At 57.6% G+C, this 15,846-nt stretch overlaps 1 protein-coding gene across 3 annotated transcripts in view; it reads right to left on the reverse strand.

The window, feature by feature from the left end:
• ANKRD27 (ankyrin repeat domain 27) overlaps nt 1-14,032 on the reverse strand; it is a 32,824-nt gene extending 18,792 nt beyond the window's left edge. For all 3 annotated transcript variants that reach the window (XR_013640524.1, XM_078882006.1, XM_078882005.1), the window contains exons 1-13: nt 13,910-14,032; nt 11,739-12,165; nt 10,633-10,752; nt 8,869-9,034; nt 8,000-8,301; nt 6,616-6,675; nt 6,253-6,306; nt 4,320-4,385; nt 3,257-3,333; nt 1,925-2,046; nt 1,353-1,431; nt 631-757; nt 381-482 (exon numbers count right to left, since the gene is read on the reverse strand). Coding sequence is in view for 2 of the 3 variants with exons in the window: in XM_078882006.1 (XP_078738132.1) it covers nt 381-482; nt 631-757; nt 1,353-1,431; nt 1,925-2,046; nt 3,257-3,333; nt 4,320-4,385; nt 6,253-6,306; nt 6,616-6,675; nt 8,000-8,301; nt 8,869-9,034; nt 10,633-10,752; nt 11,739-11,840 (1,377 nt within the window). In the remaining variant the exon portion in view is untranslated. The remainder of the gene's footprint in view (nt 1-380; nt 483-630; nt 758-1,352; nt 1,432-1,924; nt 2,047-3,256; nt 3,334-4,319; nt 4,386-6,252; nt 6,307-6,615; nt 6,676-7,999; nt 8,302-8,868; nt 9,035-10,632; nt 10,753-11,738; nt 12,166-13,909) is intronic.
• Between the last annotated feature and the right edge of the window lie 1,814 nt (nt 14,033-15,846).

The following is a 15,846-nucleotide window of genomic DNA, read 5'->3' on the forward strand; positions in this document are numbered from 1 at the left end:
CGCCAGCAGGGTACGAGTGTTTTTCCACTGGCACATCCGAGCCAAGCCAGAACCAAACAAAGATGACATCCAAAACTGGCTCGGAAAGGGGAGCCAAGCAGGGCCAGGGGTGGACGGTAACGCTGCGTCCACCGCGTGCGACGCCGGCAGCACGGCTCGGTCTTCCGCGGCGGGGAAAACAACCAATGGGGGGGGGGTGGGGGGGGGATTGGGGGGGGGGGGTGGGGGGGTGATCCTCCTGTGCCGGCATGCCAAGCTGCCGGCCCGCACGGACGGAGAGCAGATCAAGGTGAGAGAGGGTGGGGAGCAGGCGGGGGCGGGGGGGGGGCGACGATGGCGATGCGGGATGGGATGGGGGAGCCAGCGGGGGCGACGGTCACCTCGAAGAGGAGGTCGATGGCGCAGGCGGACGGGGCGCGGGAGATGGCGCCGCCGGGCGAGCTCCACGGAGACCCGTTGCCTGGCAACCCCGTGCCGCCCGCCTGTGCACACGGGATGAGAATGAGCGCGAGGGTGACGATGACGACGGCGAGCCGACCGAGATGACGATGCACTGGGACAACGATGGTCAGGGCGACGACGACGGCGACACACACACGGCCGTGGCGATGCTGAGGAGGTGGAGCTCACCCCGGGAGTCAGGATGCCCGCGTGGATGTGCTCCACCGCGGCCTCAAACGAGGTGAGGCAGTAGCCCAGCTCGTCCTCCAGACCCCCGCTGAAGCGCAGGTTCTTCACGTAGCTCAGGTTCGCGCGCCTTGCAAACGCGCGCACGCACACGCGCACGCACACACGCACGCACAAACACGCGCACAAGCACACGCGCACGCACACACGCACACACACACAGCACACACACACAATAAAGACAAAGATCCCCCACCCCGTTATAGCCAGGACAGACTGTAGGGGCAAGTGCTGTTAGCGAGCAGCACCTATGAAGGCCGGCACGGCACACGAGGGGGTGGGTGGCCAGCACCACGCCCGGCCGCCTTTGTCTCCCCAGTGGCGATGTTTACACACCAATCCAGGCAGTACTCAATTGGGGCCGAGTCGACCTAGGGGAGGCCCAGGACTGGTTCAAATATTCGCCGCTGTTGTTGATCGCAGAGTGGGAATGGAACTCGAGTCGCCGGGTTCGTAGCGCAGCGCGCGCGCTAACCTTCGACACTACCGCTCCCCCAACACAACAACCGCCATTCGCCATTAAGTGGCAGTGACATCACCACGGCGCTTGTGCCTGGCTATGTGCACGTTAAGGCCACACGCACGCACACACACACACACAATCCCATTGACACACAGACACACGATGAGACCTACTGGCAGCAATAAGGAAGGGGTTCTCTCACCAGTTTGGGATTTCGGTTTTGACGACGAGGAAGATGAGAATTGGCAGCAGGTCGTCCGTCGTCATCGCCTGGACGTTGACTGTGCGCGGGAACACGGGTCAGATGGCGGCACACACGCGTGTCTCGTCGCTTGATAGGTAGGGTTACACACACACACACACTCGCTCTCGCCCAGACATACACACACAGCAGCGCACACACTCACTCACTCTGACCCAGACACACACACACAGCAGCGCACACACTCACTCACTCTGACCCAGACACACACACAGCACACATAGCACCACACACGCACTCACCCAGACGTACACGCGCACTCACTCGCTCACTCACCCAGACACACACACACAGCCCACACACTCACTCTACCCAGACGTGCACGCACACTCACTCACCCAGAAAACACAGCACACACAAACTCACTCACTCTCCCAGACGTGTGCACACACGCACTCACTCACCCAGACACACACACACAACACACACGCACACACACACACACACTCACTCACCCAGACACACACACACCCACTCACTCACTCCCAGACACACACACACGCACGCAGCACCTCTGTGGCTGGGCGAGAGCAGCACCGTGTGCACGGCGCTGCGTAGACACAGCAGCTTCTCTTGCGACGTACGGCACCGGTTCAGCTGGCCCAGCACTCGCTTGGCGCGCGGGATGTTGATGCTGCAGCAGCAGCAGCCACAAGAGCAGACAAAGGTCCCCCAGGTAGCCTTTTAACGGGGGGCCGTTTGGGGCAAGTGCCCCGTTAGCGAGCAGCGCGACGAGAAGGAGGAGGCAGTGTGTCCGTAACCCCACGCTCGGCCGCCTTTGTCTCCCCGCTGCCGACGGTGATGCACCGCGCCGGGAACTCGTTAAAGTGGCGGCTCTTAACCTTTACTGCAGCCTTGCACCCCCCTTGTTGGTTCTCATTCGTCAACGAAAAAGTGTGCAAATGTGAATAAATGCGCAGGGTTTGATGAAACAATGTAAGTCGTTACTTAAAGGCCGTCCATAATGACGTCACGCGATTTTGGACGATTTTATACCTCCTCCCCCCCCTCGTCACACGGCGTCACAAAAAGTCAGACCCCCCCTCAAATATGACGTCACAAAGCTCTGCCCCCCCCCCCCCCCCCCGAAAATAAATGTAAAAAAATGCTTAAAATCGCTTTGAAGCATGTTTTATTTAATGTGGCGCTGCACTCTGATGTTGTAGGAGAAAACATTTATTACAAAGTCTATTTAATTAAGTAGAACGTGTTGTCTATATTTATTTAAAGTTGCGCATTTTGATGTGACGTCACATATCTCAACCCCCCCCCCCCTCTCGTCACACATCGTCACAAATGTCTGACCCCCCCCCCCCTATTTATGTGCCTGTGGCTACTTTGTGCTTTAGATGATTTACCTTCGCGAAGAAACTCGCCATGTATTGCACACCCAGGGGGTGCGTGCACCCCAGGTTAAGAACCACTGCGTTTAAGGCTCCCTTAATGGCCAGGCCTGAAGGCTTGTTGTATTACATTGATTTTTATTACGCGCTTTTATTTAACTCACTCTCTGTCTGTTGTATGCTCAAATCTTGTAACTCGATTTTAACCCACTTCCCAATGTGGTATCGACTGCAAACTTGGTATACTGATGTCATACTGATGACAATACTATATTCTATCATAAAAAATAAAATAAAACATTTATTAAAAACATTATTTTTTACATGTTTCGTTTCGGCTTGGGTCTAATTGTCCACGCTCAACTGACGTTGGCTGGAATTGTTATGGCAAGCTTCGCGGCCACTTCCTGAAGTCGTGGAGTTCTGCCATTACTAGTAAGGTACATTTTATTAAAGCGTGTTACTAAAAAAGTGTTTTTAAATATTACTTATTATATAAACCTGAGGTCAGAGGTGATGTCGAGGTCCTTGAGCTGCAGGTCCTGCAGGGACCTTGTGCGTTTGTTGAAGGCTGCGTCCTGCACACGAGCACAAAGACAAAGATCCCCCCCCACCCCGTGTAGCCTTAGCAGACTGTTGGGGCAAGTGCTGTTAGCGAGCAGCACCTATGAAAGCCGGCACGGCACACGAGGGGGTTGGGTGGCCAGGACAACGCCCGACCGCCTTTGTCTCCCCAGTGGCGATGTTTACTACGCACCGCAACGGGTATTCATTTGAGGTCGAGTCGACCTAGGAGAGGCCCAGGGCTGGTTCAGATAGTCACCACTGGCGTTAGCCGTGAATGGGAATCAAACTCGGGTCGCAGGTTTGTATCGCAGTGTACTAACTGCTGTGCCACCGCTCTCCCAAAACACACACACACACAGGCACGCAGGCACACGCACGCACACATGCACACACACGCACACGCACGCGCAAGGAAAAAGATCCCCCATATACCCTTAACAGACTGTTGGGGCAAGCGCTGTTAGCGAGCACCTATGAAGGCCGGCACAGCACACGAGGGGGTGGCCAACACCACGCCCGGCCGCCTTTGTCTCCCTAGTGGTGATGTTTACACACCGCACCAGGTACTCATTTAAAGCAGAGTCGACCTAGGAGAGGCCCAGGACCGGTTCAGATAATCGTCACTACTGGTGTTGGCCGTGAGCGGGAATCGAACCCGGGGCGTCAGGTTCGTAGCGCAGCGTGCTAACCACTACACCACCGCTCCCCACGCGTGCACACACAATTGTATGATCGCATGCATGATGGAGGTTGCAGTTGTCTTCTAAGTATGCGAGCGTTTGTGTGTGTGTGTATGTGTGCGCCCGCGAGCGAGCGGTAGGCAGGCAGGTAGATAAACATGCGAGTAGGTGGGTTAGTAGGTGGCGAGTGGGTAGATAGGCGAGTAGCTACACGAATAGGTATGCAAGTAGGAATGCGAGTAGGTAGGTACGTAGACAATTAGGTACGTTAACAGGTAGGTAGGCGAGTAGGTAGTAGGTAGGTAGGCGAGTCACACCTGGCTGGCCTCCATGGTACCGATGGCCTTGAAGATGGCGTCGTGGGTTCCGTTCAGAACGTACATCTGTGTGGCACACGCGATCACCACGCTCACCACCCCGTACAACCCGAGCAGACTGTTGGGGCAAGTGCTGTTAGCGAGCGGCACCTATAAAGGCAGGAACGACACGCGAGGGGATGGGTGGCCAGCACCCCGCTCGGCCGCTGGGTGGTCATTTGAGGCCGAGTCGACCTAGGGGAGGCCCAGGACCGGTTGAAATGATCGTCACTGGCGTTGGCCGTGAGCGGGAATCAAACTCGGGTCGCCGAGTTCATAGCGCAGTGCGCTAACCGCTGCACTACGGCGCCTTCACCCAACACACAGACACATCCCACTCAGCACGCACACCACACTCGTAACACCCACCACACCCTCACACACATTCCACTCATCCACATACACCACGCGCCCTCACCACACGCACACCCCGCAACTCAACCCGCACACATCCCACACTAACCGCGTGCCCTCAGCCCACCAGGGCGAGGCGGGCGAGTGGCCGAGCTGGTTAGGCGAGCCCTTAGGCAGGCGAGTGGGCGAGTTGCGAGCTATGGGAGCGGGTGAGCTGGTAAAGCGGGCGAGTGGGCGAGCGGTTGCGGTGAGTGAGCGGGTGAGCTGGTGAGCTGGGCGAATGGGTCAGCTGATGAGGCAGGCGAGTGGGCGGGCAGCTGTGGTGAGTAATGCGGGTCAGCCGGTGAGCTGCTGAGCATTTGAGGTTGGCGAGCCTGGCGAGCTGGGTGGGCGGGAGAGCTGGGGTGAGGTGGGTGAACGGCTGAGCGGGCGAGTAGGCGGGCGAGTAGGCGGGCGAGTAGGCGGGCGAGTAGGCGGGTGAGTAGGTGGGTGAGTAGGGGGCGAGTAGGCGGGTGAGTAGGTGGGCGAGTAGGTGGGCGAGTAGGTGGGCGAGGAGGCGGGTGAGTAGGTGGGCGAGTAGGCGGGTGAGTAGGTGGGCGAGTAGGCGGGTGAGCAGGCGGGCGAGTAGGTGGGCGAGTAGGTGGGCGAGTAGGTGGGCGAGGAGGCGGGTGAGTAGGTGGGCGAGTAGGCGGGTGAGTAGGTGGGCGAGTAGGTGGGCGAGTAGGCGGGTGAGTAGGTGGGCGAGTAGGCGGGTGAGCAGGCGGGCGAGTAGGTGGGCGAGTAGGTGGGCGAGTAGGCGGGTGAGTAGGTGGGCGAGTAGGTGGGCGAGTAGGTGGGCGAGTAGGTGGGCGAGGAGGCGAGCGAGTAGGTGGGCGAGTAGGCGGGTGAGTAGGTGGGCGAGTAGGCGGGTGAGCAGGCGGGCGAGTAGGTGGGCGAGGAGGCGAGCGAGTAGGTGGGCGAGTAGGCGGGTGAGTAGGTGGGCGAGTAGGCGGGTGAGCAGGCGGGCGAGTAGGTGGGCGAGTAGGCGGGTGAGCAGGCGGGCGAGTAGGTGGGCGAGTAGGCGGGTGAGCAGGCGGGCGAGTAGGTGGGCGAGTAGGCGGGCGAGTAGGTGGGCGAGTAGGCGGGCGAGTAGGTGGGCGAGTAGGTGGGCGAGGAGGTGGGCGAGGAGGTGGGCGAGTAGGTGGGCGAGTAGGCGGGCGAGTAGGTGGGCGAGTAGGCGGGCGAGTAGGCGGGCGAGTAGGCGGGCGAGTAGGCGGGCGAGTAGGTGGGCGAGTAGACGGGCGAGTAGGTGGGCGAGTAGGCGGGCGAGTAGGTGGGCGAGTAGGCGGGCGAGTAGGTGGGCGAGTAGGCGGGCGAGTAGGCGGGCGAGTAGGTGGGCGAGTAGGCGGGTGAGTAGGTGAGCGAGTAGGCGGGCGAGTAGGTGAGCGAGTAGGCGGGTAAGTAGGTGAGCGAGTAGGCGGGCGAGTAGGTGGGCGAGTAGGCGGGCGAGTAGGCGGGCGAGGAGGCGGGCGAGTAGGCGGGCGAGTAGGTGGGCACTCACCTCCACCGCCTGCTTGAGGAGCTTGAGGGAGGCCTCCTGCCTCGCCAGCGATTTCTGCAAAGCACAACGACGGGAGGCCGTCAGTCATCGCCGGCGGCCACGATCTATCCACTATCATCGTCGTCATCGTCATCGTCGTCGTGCCTTGACGGCAGAGGTCGCAATCGGGTACCCGATACCCGTACCCTACTCGTACCCGGCTATCCCGTACCCAGCCGGGTATCGGGTAGGGTACGGGTAGGGTACGGGTACCCGTTTGCGACCCTGGTGCGGCCGGGTATGGGTACGGGTAAGGAATCAAAACCCGTTTGTGACGTCTGCTTGACGGGGCCAAAGCCTGCGCCGTTGCGGGAAGTTGCTCACCAGCTGTGGATCCTTCAGCACGACCTGCAGACACTTGCTGTACAGAGCGCCGACTGCATCCTGCACACGCACAAAAAAACAAAGGCAAAGATGCCCCGTATTGCCTTAACAGACTGTTGGGGCAAGTGCTATTAACGAGTAGCGGCAATCGTCTTGGTTCTTTCGGTAAAGTCACGTAGAAGAGAAATAATAAACTAATAAAAATAAAACATAATAAAATACAATTCTCACGACGTTTCGGCCACAACGCAAGCAGCCGTCCTCAGGTGAAGAACAGGGCTGTCGGAAAGACAGCGTCTGAATGAACACCACCAAGCTTGGCAGCGTATATTTAAGCTTGGTTAGGGGAGGAAGGGCGCCTTGACTAAGGAATTTGCATATCAACAGAGGAATTTAGCATGTTTATGGAACATGCAGATATGGGATTAGTCACTACTTGTGGAATGCGTAGGAGGTGGGGGGGGTCTCAAAGTCATATTATGCCCGGCACAGTAGTAGCAACTGTGAAGGCCGTTGCAATGCACGAAGGGGTGGGTGGCCAGGCCAGCGCCACGCCCGGCTGCCTTTGTCTCCCCAGTGGCGATGTTAAAAGACCGCACCAGGTATTCATTCAGGATGATTCAACCGAGGGGAGGTCCAGATAATCGTCACTGGTGGTTGCCACGAGCGGGAATCGAACGCCGGTCACTGGGTCTGTAGCGCAGCGGCGCTAACCGCCGCACCACACGTACGCACACATGCGCACGCGCCAATAATGTGTACGTGTGTGTACAATGCACACGTAGCAACATCGCCCCCTGCTGTGAAACTACTGCATAGGGGCAGCTGCCACTGGGGGTGACCCGCGGCTAGACGACAGAGCAACATGCAGGAAATGCCTTGCGAATTACTCGAATGCGTGTATGTTGAACTTCATTCGCACCGTCCGTAGCCAAACGCGCTAATTGGGGGTGAGAATGACGTTACACACGGCTGCAACATCGCCACCCCTACAGCAAAACTCTTGCAGACAGCGTCTGCGAGGCACGGGCAGAACCTTCCGTTGCGATGGCATGAGGCGCTAGAAAAACGACAGCGCCAATAACCAAATCTACTCCGTTATTGTCAATTAAAAATATTCCCCCCCCCACCCCCTCCCTCCTCGCTCCCCCTCCCTCCCTCCTCCCACCCCCCCCTCCCTCCCTCCTCCCACCCCCTCCCTCCTCGCCCCCCTCCCTCCTCGCCCCCCTCCCTCCTCCCACCCCTCCCTCCTCCCACCCCTCCGCGCCCCTCCCTCCTCATCCCCTCCCTCATCCCCCCACCCCCCTCCCTCCCACCACCCCCCCTCCCTCCCACCACCCCCCTCCCTCCCACCACCCCCCTCCCTCCCTCCCCGCCAGCTCACGATGTGGTGCCGCAGGCTCCTCCCCTCCAGCTGGCGGAACGACGCGGTGAACACCGCGATGCGGCGGTCCACGTCTCTCCGCGCCGCCGTCGTCGCCGCCGTCGCCGATCCACCTCCTCCTGCACCACCACCACCACCGCCGCCGCCCGGAGTCTCGGTCCACGCCAGAACCTCGCGGCACTCGTCCATGGAGCCTGGGCCCAGCGAGGCGGGGGCCTGGAGCGCGGCGCCGGAGGAGGCTCCCCCCGGGCAGGACGTGGAGAGGGAAACGGTCGCCATGGAGACACCGGAGTCTTCTGCGTCTGTGGGGACATTGCGGGAGAGACGCGCACGGGTTCGTCGAGCCTCAGGACTCTCGTCCGTCCGGTGCTCGGCGCGCTGCGTTGGCTTGCGGCTGCCGGGCGAACTCGTCACGAGGTCGCACTCGTCACGCACAAAGCCACAAATGAACCGCGATGAAACGCAGCCAACCGTGGCGATCGTAGGTGCGGGGGAAGGACAACGAGGCTAAACACAAAAAGCAGTTCGAAAGAAATTCGTTTTTCAATCTAGATGATGATGATTTCAAAGTGCATCGCTCCAGTGGCTTCCTAATATCTGAAGGAAGAGGCGTTCCAGACGGCCGCAGAAGCGCATCCGAAAGCGCCGCGCGACGACGCGGGGACCACCGTCTTTGTCCGACGGCCTGCCAAAAAAGCCGCCGCCGCCGCTGCTGCTGCTGCTGCTGCTGCTGCGAGGACGAGCGGAGCTCACGCGACGACGGTTCACGCGACGACGGTTCACGCTCCCGTGCCGAGATCGGCGAGGAGCGTGGCGTGGCGGGGCCCGCAATCGTGCGATCCGTGAGCGAGCGAGAGCGGTGGCCGTGCCTGGGTGGGCGGGCGGCGGCAGCGCGTCGAGCGGGCGGGAGATGCAGATGAGGCTGAGGCTCTCCTCGCGGTCCGTGTAGAAGGTCTCCTCGAAGAGCACGCGGGCCGACACGGAGGGCCCCTCTCCCCCGGTGAGACACAGCTCCCCCCCACGCAGCGACACCGCCTGCGGGTGACGCACGGCGAGAGAGACGCAGGGAGAGGCACGGGCACGCACGGACGCAGCGCAAGATTCAAGATTCCCCCAGCCCCATTGCCCCCGTGTGTTGGCGAAATCAGTGCTTCTAGATTTGAAGTTTTCGTGACTGCAAAGATCCATGCATTTTTTTTAGTTGTTTTCATTTTTATTTATTATATTTTTTACCTACGTGACTTTCCCGAAAAAAACAAAAAGTATGAAATCAGTGCTCTTCACTTATTTTCAGACACACATTTCAAACCAACGGGGGTTTGACAGCAGCACGATGATTATGGGGGGGGGGGGGTGTTTTCACTCTTTGTGTGTTGCCAGGAGGAGGGGCCGCACATCAGAGGCCGCACTGAAGGCCACCAGGCATTGAAGTACACTGGCCTAAATAGACTGTTGGGGCAAGTGCTGTTAGCGAGCACCAGAGGTCGCAATCGGGTACCCGATACCCGTACCCTACCCGATACCCGGCTACCCGTACCCGGTCGCAAACGGGTACAGGTACCCGTTTGCGACCCTGGTGCGGCTGGGTATGGGTACGGGTAGGCCGTGAGTCACTGGTGAGTAACTGTTTGTCACTCATTTCCCAACGTCTTGTCTCTTCTCACAATTCAAGTTCCTAGAATCAACCCACCCGCGCCTGCAACATGGCTTCATCCCAGAGGTCGCAATCGGGTACCCGATACCCGTACCCTACCCGATACCCGGCTACCCGTACCCGTTTGCGACCCTGGTGCGGCCGGGTACGGGTACAGGTTAGGAATCAAAACCCGTTTGTGACCTCTAGCGACCACTGACTAAGGCCGGCAGGGCACACGAGGGGGCTGGGGTGGTAAGCACCTTGCCCGGCCGTATTCGCCTCCCCAGTGGCGATGTTGTTGCTTACACGATCGCACCGGGCTTCCATTTGAGGCCGAGTCGACCTTGGGGAGGGCCCACGAACGGTTCAGATAACAGCCACCGGTGCTGATTGCCATGAGCAGAAATCGAACTCGGGTTACCAGGTTCATAGCGCAGCGCGCTAACCGCCACACTGCCTCTATCCACACAACAACACGCGCCATTCGACACAAAGTGGCGGTGACGTCACCATGGCGCCTGTGCCAGGCCAGGTGCACTTTAAGGCCATGTAAAGCGTCGAAGGCTCGATGACAGGAAATCATGGGACAGACCCAGGTGCCACTGGGTTGACCGACTGAGATGACAGGCAGATGCACCACCTGTGCCGCCTACTGCTCCACACACACGTAAACACGTAAACACGTACACACGTACACACGTACACACACACCTACACACACGTACACACACACGTACACACACACGTACACACACACCTACACACACGTACACACACACGTACACACACACGTACCCACACACGTACCCACACACGTACACTCAGACACACGTACACTCAGACGTACACACACGTACACACACACGTACCCACACACGTACACTCAGACACTGCGGGGCCCTCTGCTCCTAAGAGACATCATCATCGTCATCGTCGTCATCATCGTCGTCATTATTTCCGTCATCGAGAGACGCAGGGTGTGAGCCTAGACCCCCACCTGGCCGCCCATGGAGACGTAGCGAGTCTGTTCGTCGGCGGACGGGAGCAGAACGTACGACTCGAACGGGCAGGAGGACAGAGCCCCGGGGCGAACACTGCCCTGGCAAGGCACCAACACCTGCGGACACAAAGGGCAAGGCGTTTACCGTTACATCATGGGACCTCCTTTGCCAGTACCAAAATATACTAATAGGGTTTTTCCCCTTTTTTCTGGCAACAAAACTGACACCTTTTGCAAGAAATCATGCTTACATTAACCACAATACTTGCAGTCAAATGCAAATAAAAAACATTACTCTGATAACTTATGCATTGTCTTTGAAAGTGATTGGTCCCACACCAGAGACAGCTTTCTTTGGAGCCTAGTCTCATATGGTGTTCGACCAGATGACGCCAAAAGGCCGAACACCATATGAGACTAGGCTCCAAAGAAATCTGTCTCTGGTGTGGACCAATCAGTTTCAAAGACAATGCATAAATTATCAGAGTATTGTTTTTTGTTTGCAATTGACTGCGAGTATTGTGGTTAATGTAAGCATGATTCCTTGCAAAAGGTGTCAGTTTGTTGCCAGAAAAAAGGGGAAAAACCCTATTAGCGTTTACCGTTGTGACCCTTTTTATATTTTGTATTTTACCAGGCAAGGCCCCACTGAGATGCGACGTGGCTTATTTTTTTCTCAGAAGCGACCTGGCCATCAAAAACGATGGCTCAACGAAAGTGGACTCTCATCATCATCACGTGGACATTTTTAGCAGGCGTATACTCTAAAAGGCGCGATGTTGATTCTAAACGTGGAGCGAAAAAACGGAACGCCCGCAGATAAATACAAGCGATCGGCATGTGCCGGTGTTCTCACAGCCAGTAGGGGAGGGGGGGGGAGGAGGAGGGGGGGAGTGTGCCGCTGACTCGAGTGGAAGCGTAACAGCGGTGGCGCTCGGTGTAGAAAATCAGTGGAGGAATCCGATGAGTTATCAAGCTTTTTTTCACAGACGCCCAGAGTCGTTGTTCACACGGAGAGAGCCAGCGAGGGTGTGTGCGTGGCCACAAGCCGTGCTGGTGGCGGGGGGGGGGGGTGGTGTGCCGCTAGCGCCGCGTCCACCCACCACGGCGTGCAGCTCGGCCGCCTTGCGGAACAGCTCCGGCCTCTTGCGCTGCAGCGCGAGGAAGAACGGATTCCTCGCGATGTCTTCATCGTAGCTCGCCATGATGACTGGGGACGGACCACCGCCGCCGCCGAAACCGTCAAGCGTGCACCCAAGCGGTCCAGGGCGTCTCGTGTCAGTCAGACATCGACCGTTGGCGTTGCCGCCGCGGCCGCCGCGCTCGTGCGAAGCGCGCGATCGTCCTCTCGAAACGACTCGCCGGGGGAAATCGACAGGCGTGCGAGGTGCCGCCGGGCGAGTTCGGGCACCGGAAGGACGGCAAGGGGCCCGGGAGGAGGCTCGGTGGCCCGAATCAGGCCGAGCGGAGGACGAGATGGCGGCGGTCGCGAAGTCCGCCCGGGATCATCTTCGCGGCAACGGCGTGAATCTGTGAAAGCACGACGACGATGATGACGATGACGACGATGACGACGACGACGACAACAATGACGACGATGACAACGATGACGACGATGACGATGATGACGATGATGATGACGACGACAACAATGACGACGATGACAACGATGACGACGATGACGACGACGATGATGACGATGATGATGACGACGACAACAATGACGATGATGACAATGATGACGACGACGACAACGATGACGATGATGACGACGATAAAAACGATTAAAGCGGCAGGATGGTGGCGGCAGCGTGGCGGTGACACTCGCGGCTCACAGCAAGGGGGGGGGGGGGCCTGGGTTCATTTTCCGGCGCAGGAAACCTTTCGCTGAGTTGCTGGCCTGGTCACCATAGACTTGCATAGAGAACCATAGACTTGCACAGAGACCCATAGACTTGCAGAGAGACCCATAAACTTGCATAGAGAACCATAGACTTGCACAGATACCCATAGACTTGCACAGAGACCCATAGACTTGCAGAGAGACCCATAAACTTGCATAGAGAACCATAGACTTGCACAGAGACCCATAGACTTGCAGAGAGACCCATAGACTTGCACAGAGACCCATAGACTTGCAGAGAGACCCATAAACTTGCATAGAGAAACATAGACTTGCACAGAGACCCAAAGACTCGCATCGAGACCCATAGACTTGCAGAGAGACCCATAGACTTGCACAGAGACCCATAGACTTGCACAGATACCCATAGACTTGCACAGAGACCCATAGACTTGCACAGAGACCCATAGACTTACACAGAGACCCATAGACTTGCACAGAGACCCATAGACTTGCACAGAGACCCATAGACTTACACAGAGACCCATAGACTTACACAGAGACCCACAGACTTGCACAGAGACCCGTAGACTCACACAGAGTCCCATAGACTTGCACAGAGACCCACAGACTTGCACAGAGACTCACAGGCTTGCACAGAGAACCATAGAGTCGCACGCAGGGTAGAGACATCATCACACTGGACTTCATCGAGTCGTGGACCGACTATGATGATGATATAGATGTGCCAGACTTGTAATGACATTGACACACATGGAGAGGAGCACGTGGATTAGAGAACACGCGCAGAGACAACATCCTCCATTATCCGCACGGCTTCTTAGGGCGATTTGGTGGCGGGGTCAACATCGTCACTGATGTTGTCCAATGGGGCCGATGGCCTCTCACACCACAACCCTCCTCACCCCCCCACCTCACACCACCCCCCTCCATACCACCCCCCTCACACCCACCCCTCACACCCACCCCTCACCCCCCCCTCACCCCCCCCTCACACCACCCCCCCTCACGCAGCAGCAACAGCAGCAGCAGCAAGAGCAACAGCAGCAACAGCAGCAGCAGCAGCAGCAACAGCAAGAGCAGCAACAGCAGCAGCAGCAACAGCAGCAGCAACAGCAAGAGCAGCAACAGCAGCAGCAGCAACAGCAGCAGCAGCAGCAAGAGCAGCAACAGCAGCAGCAGCAACAGCAAGAGCAGCAACAGCAGCAACAGCAGCAGCAGCAACAGCAAGAGCAGCAACAGCAGCAACAGCAGCAGCAACAGCAAGAGCAGCAACAGCAGCAAGAGCAGCAACAGCAGCAGCAGCAGCAACAGCAGCAACAGCAGCAACAACAGCAGCAAGAGCAGCAGCAAGAGAAGAAGCAGCAACAGTAGCAGCAGTATCTGCGTGTGGATGTATGGGAGGGTTACGGTGGGTGGCGAGAACGAGCCGTGAAGAGACGGCGGTGGTGGCTTGCCGCTTGAGGTGGAGGGGGGGCGAGGTCGGAAGCCGTTCATCCAGCAGTGGAGTGACCCTGGCCTGTCGAGTTGACCTGAGAGGGGTGGGGGGGGGGTGTGAGTTGACCTGAGGGGTGGGGGGGGGGGGTGAGTTGACCTGAGGGGTGGGGGGGGGGGTGTGAGTTGACCTAAGAGGGGGGGGGGGGGCGACGGCTCCCCGCGCCTCCCGGACGAATGTCACAAACGTTGACCCTTAAAGCCCCCCGACGACGACCACGACAACAACAGCAAATGACGAGGCCAACAACAACAACAACAATAATAAATTAGTAAAGATGATGGTGGTTTAGGAAGTGACGTATCTGAAAGTGTCAACAACCGCGGCGCAAACCCGCCCGCTAATCGCTGTTATCCGGACCCAAACGCACGCGGAAACCCTTTAAATATCCTAGCGCGGATAGGACAACCCGTGCCCCCCCGCCCCGCCCCCCTCAACGCTGCCCATTGGTCGAGCGGGCGCGGCTCGCGACAGCGCCGGCCAATAGGAGAGGGGCGGCTCGCCTATCCGCGCTACAGATTTCAGAAGCCCCGATATTTTGTTTCCTGGTCCGATGACGCCTCGTGATTGGTGGACGTCACGAAACCCCCCGCGCCCCGCCCCCCCGTCCCCCCGCCCCCTCCTCCGCCCATCCCCCCGCCCCTCATATTCACTCTCCCCCCCCGCCCCTCCCTCCTGCCCCTCGCCCCCTCCTCCGCCCCCCCCCCCTCTTCCACCTCTCCCCCTCCCATTCGCCTACGTGACTTTACCGAAAAAAAACAGAGTATGAGTCCTTGCAGTCACTAAAACTTCAAATCTAGTCCGTGGCATCTTCTTGGTTCTTTCGGTAAAGTCACGTAGAAGGGAAATAATAAAATAATAAAAATAAAACATAATAAAATAAAACATAATAATTATAAAACATAATAAAATAAAACATAATAATTATTTAATTATGTTTTATTTTTATTATTGTATTATTTCCCTTCTACGTGACTTTACCGAAAGAACCAAGAAGATGAATCCCTGCAGTCACGAAAGCTTTAAATCGAAATAGTTCGTGGCATGTTTCCACTTAGTTTTTTCGTGTTGTAGTGCCAAAATGGCTCAAGTAGTGGGCAACATCTTTCTGGCACCGATCTATTTCACATTACGTCAAATCGTTCTCGAGAATGCACCGAGCGTTCATAGCGGGGACGTCCTTGCCAGATTTAGAGGTTAAAAAAACCTAAAACCTCTGATGTAAAAACGTCTAAGGTTGCCACGTGTCCCGCTTTGAGCCGTAGGACAATCTGGGGATTGGTTACGTGGGTTTGGGTGATAGAAATTGGTTTGTTCTGGTTTGGTCCGTGGAAAAGGTGGCAACCCTCTGGCACTCACACATCGATCACTCACCGACTCACCCACTCACTGAGTCACCGGCTCACCCAACCACTCACTGATCACTTACCCATTCACCGATCACTTACCCACTCACCGACTCATCCACCCACTCACACACCCACTCACAGTTCACTTACCCACTCACTCAGTCACCGGCTCACCCATCCACTCACCGATCACTTACCCACTCACCGATAACTTACCCACCCACTCACCGACTCACCCACCCACTCACCGACTCACCCACCCATTCACCGTTCACTTACCCACTCACCGACTCACCCACCTACTGACCGATCACTTACCCACTCACCGATCACTTACCCACCCACTCACCAACTCACCCACCCACTCACCGACTCACCCACCCATTCACCGTTCACTTACCCACTCACCGACTCACCCACCTACTGACCGATCACTTACCCACTCACCGATCACTTACCCACCCACTCACCAACTCACCCACCCAATCACCGACTCACCCACC

Source organism: Lampetra fluviatilis, chromosome 63 (genome assembly GCF_964198595.1).
Source record: "Lampetra fluviatilis chromosome 63, kcLamFluv1.1, whole genome shotgun sequence".
NCBI classification, from domain to species: Eukaryota; Metazoa; Chordata; class Hyperoartia; order Petromyzontiformes; family Petromyzontidae; genus Lampetra; species Lampetra fluviatilis.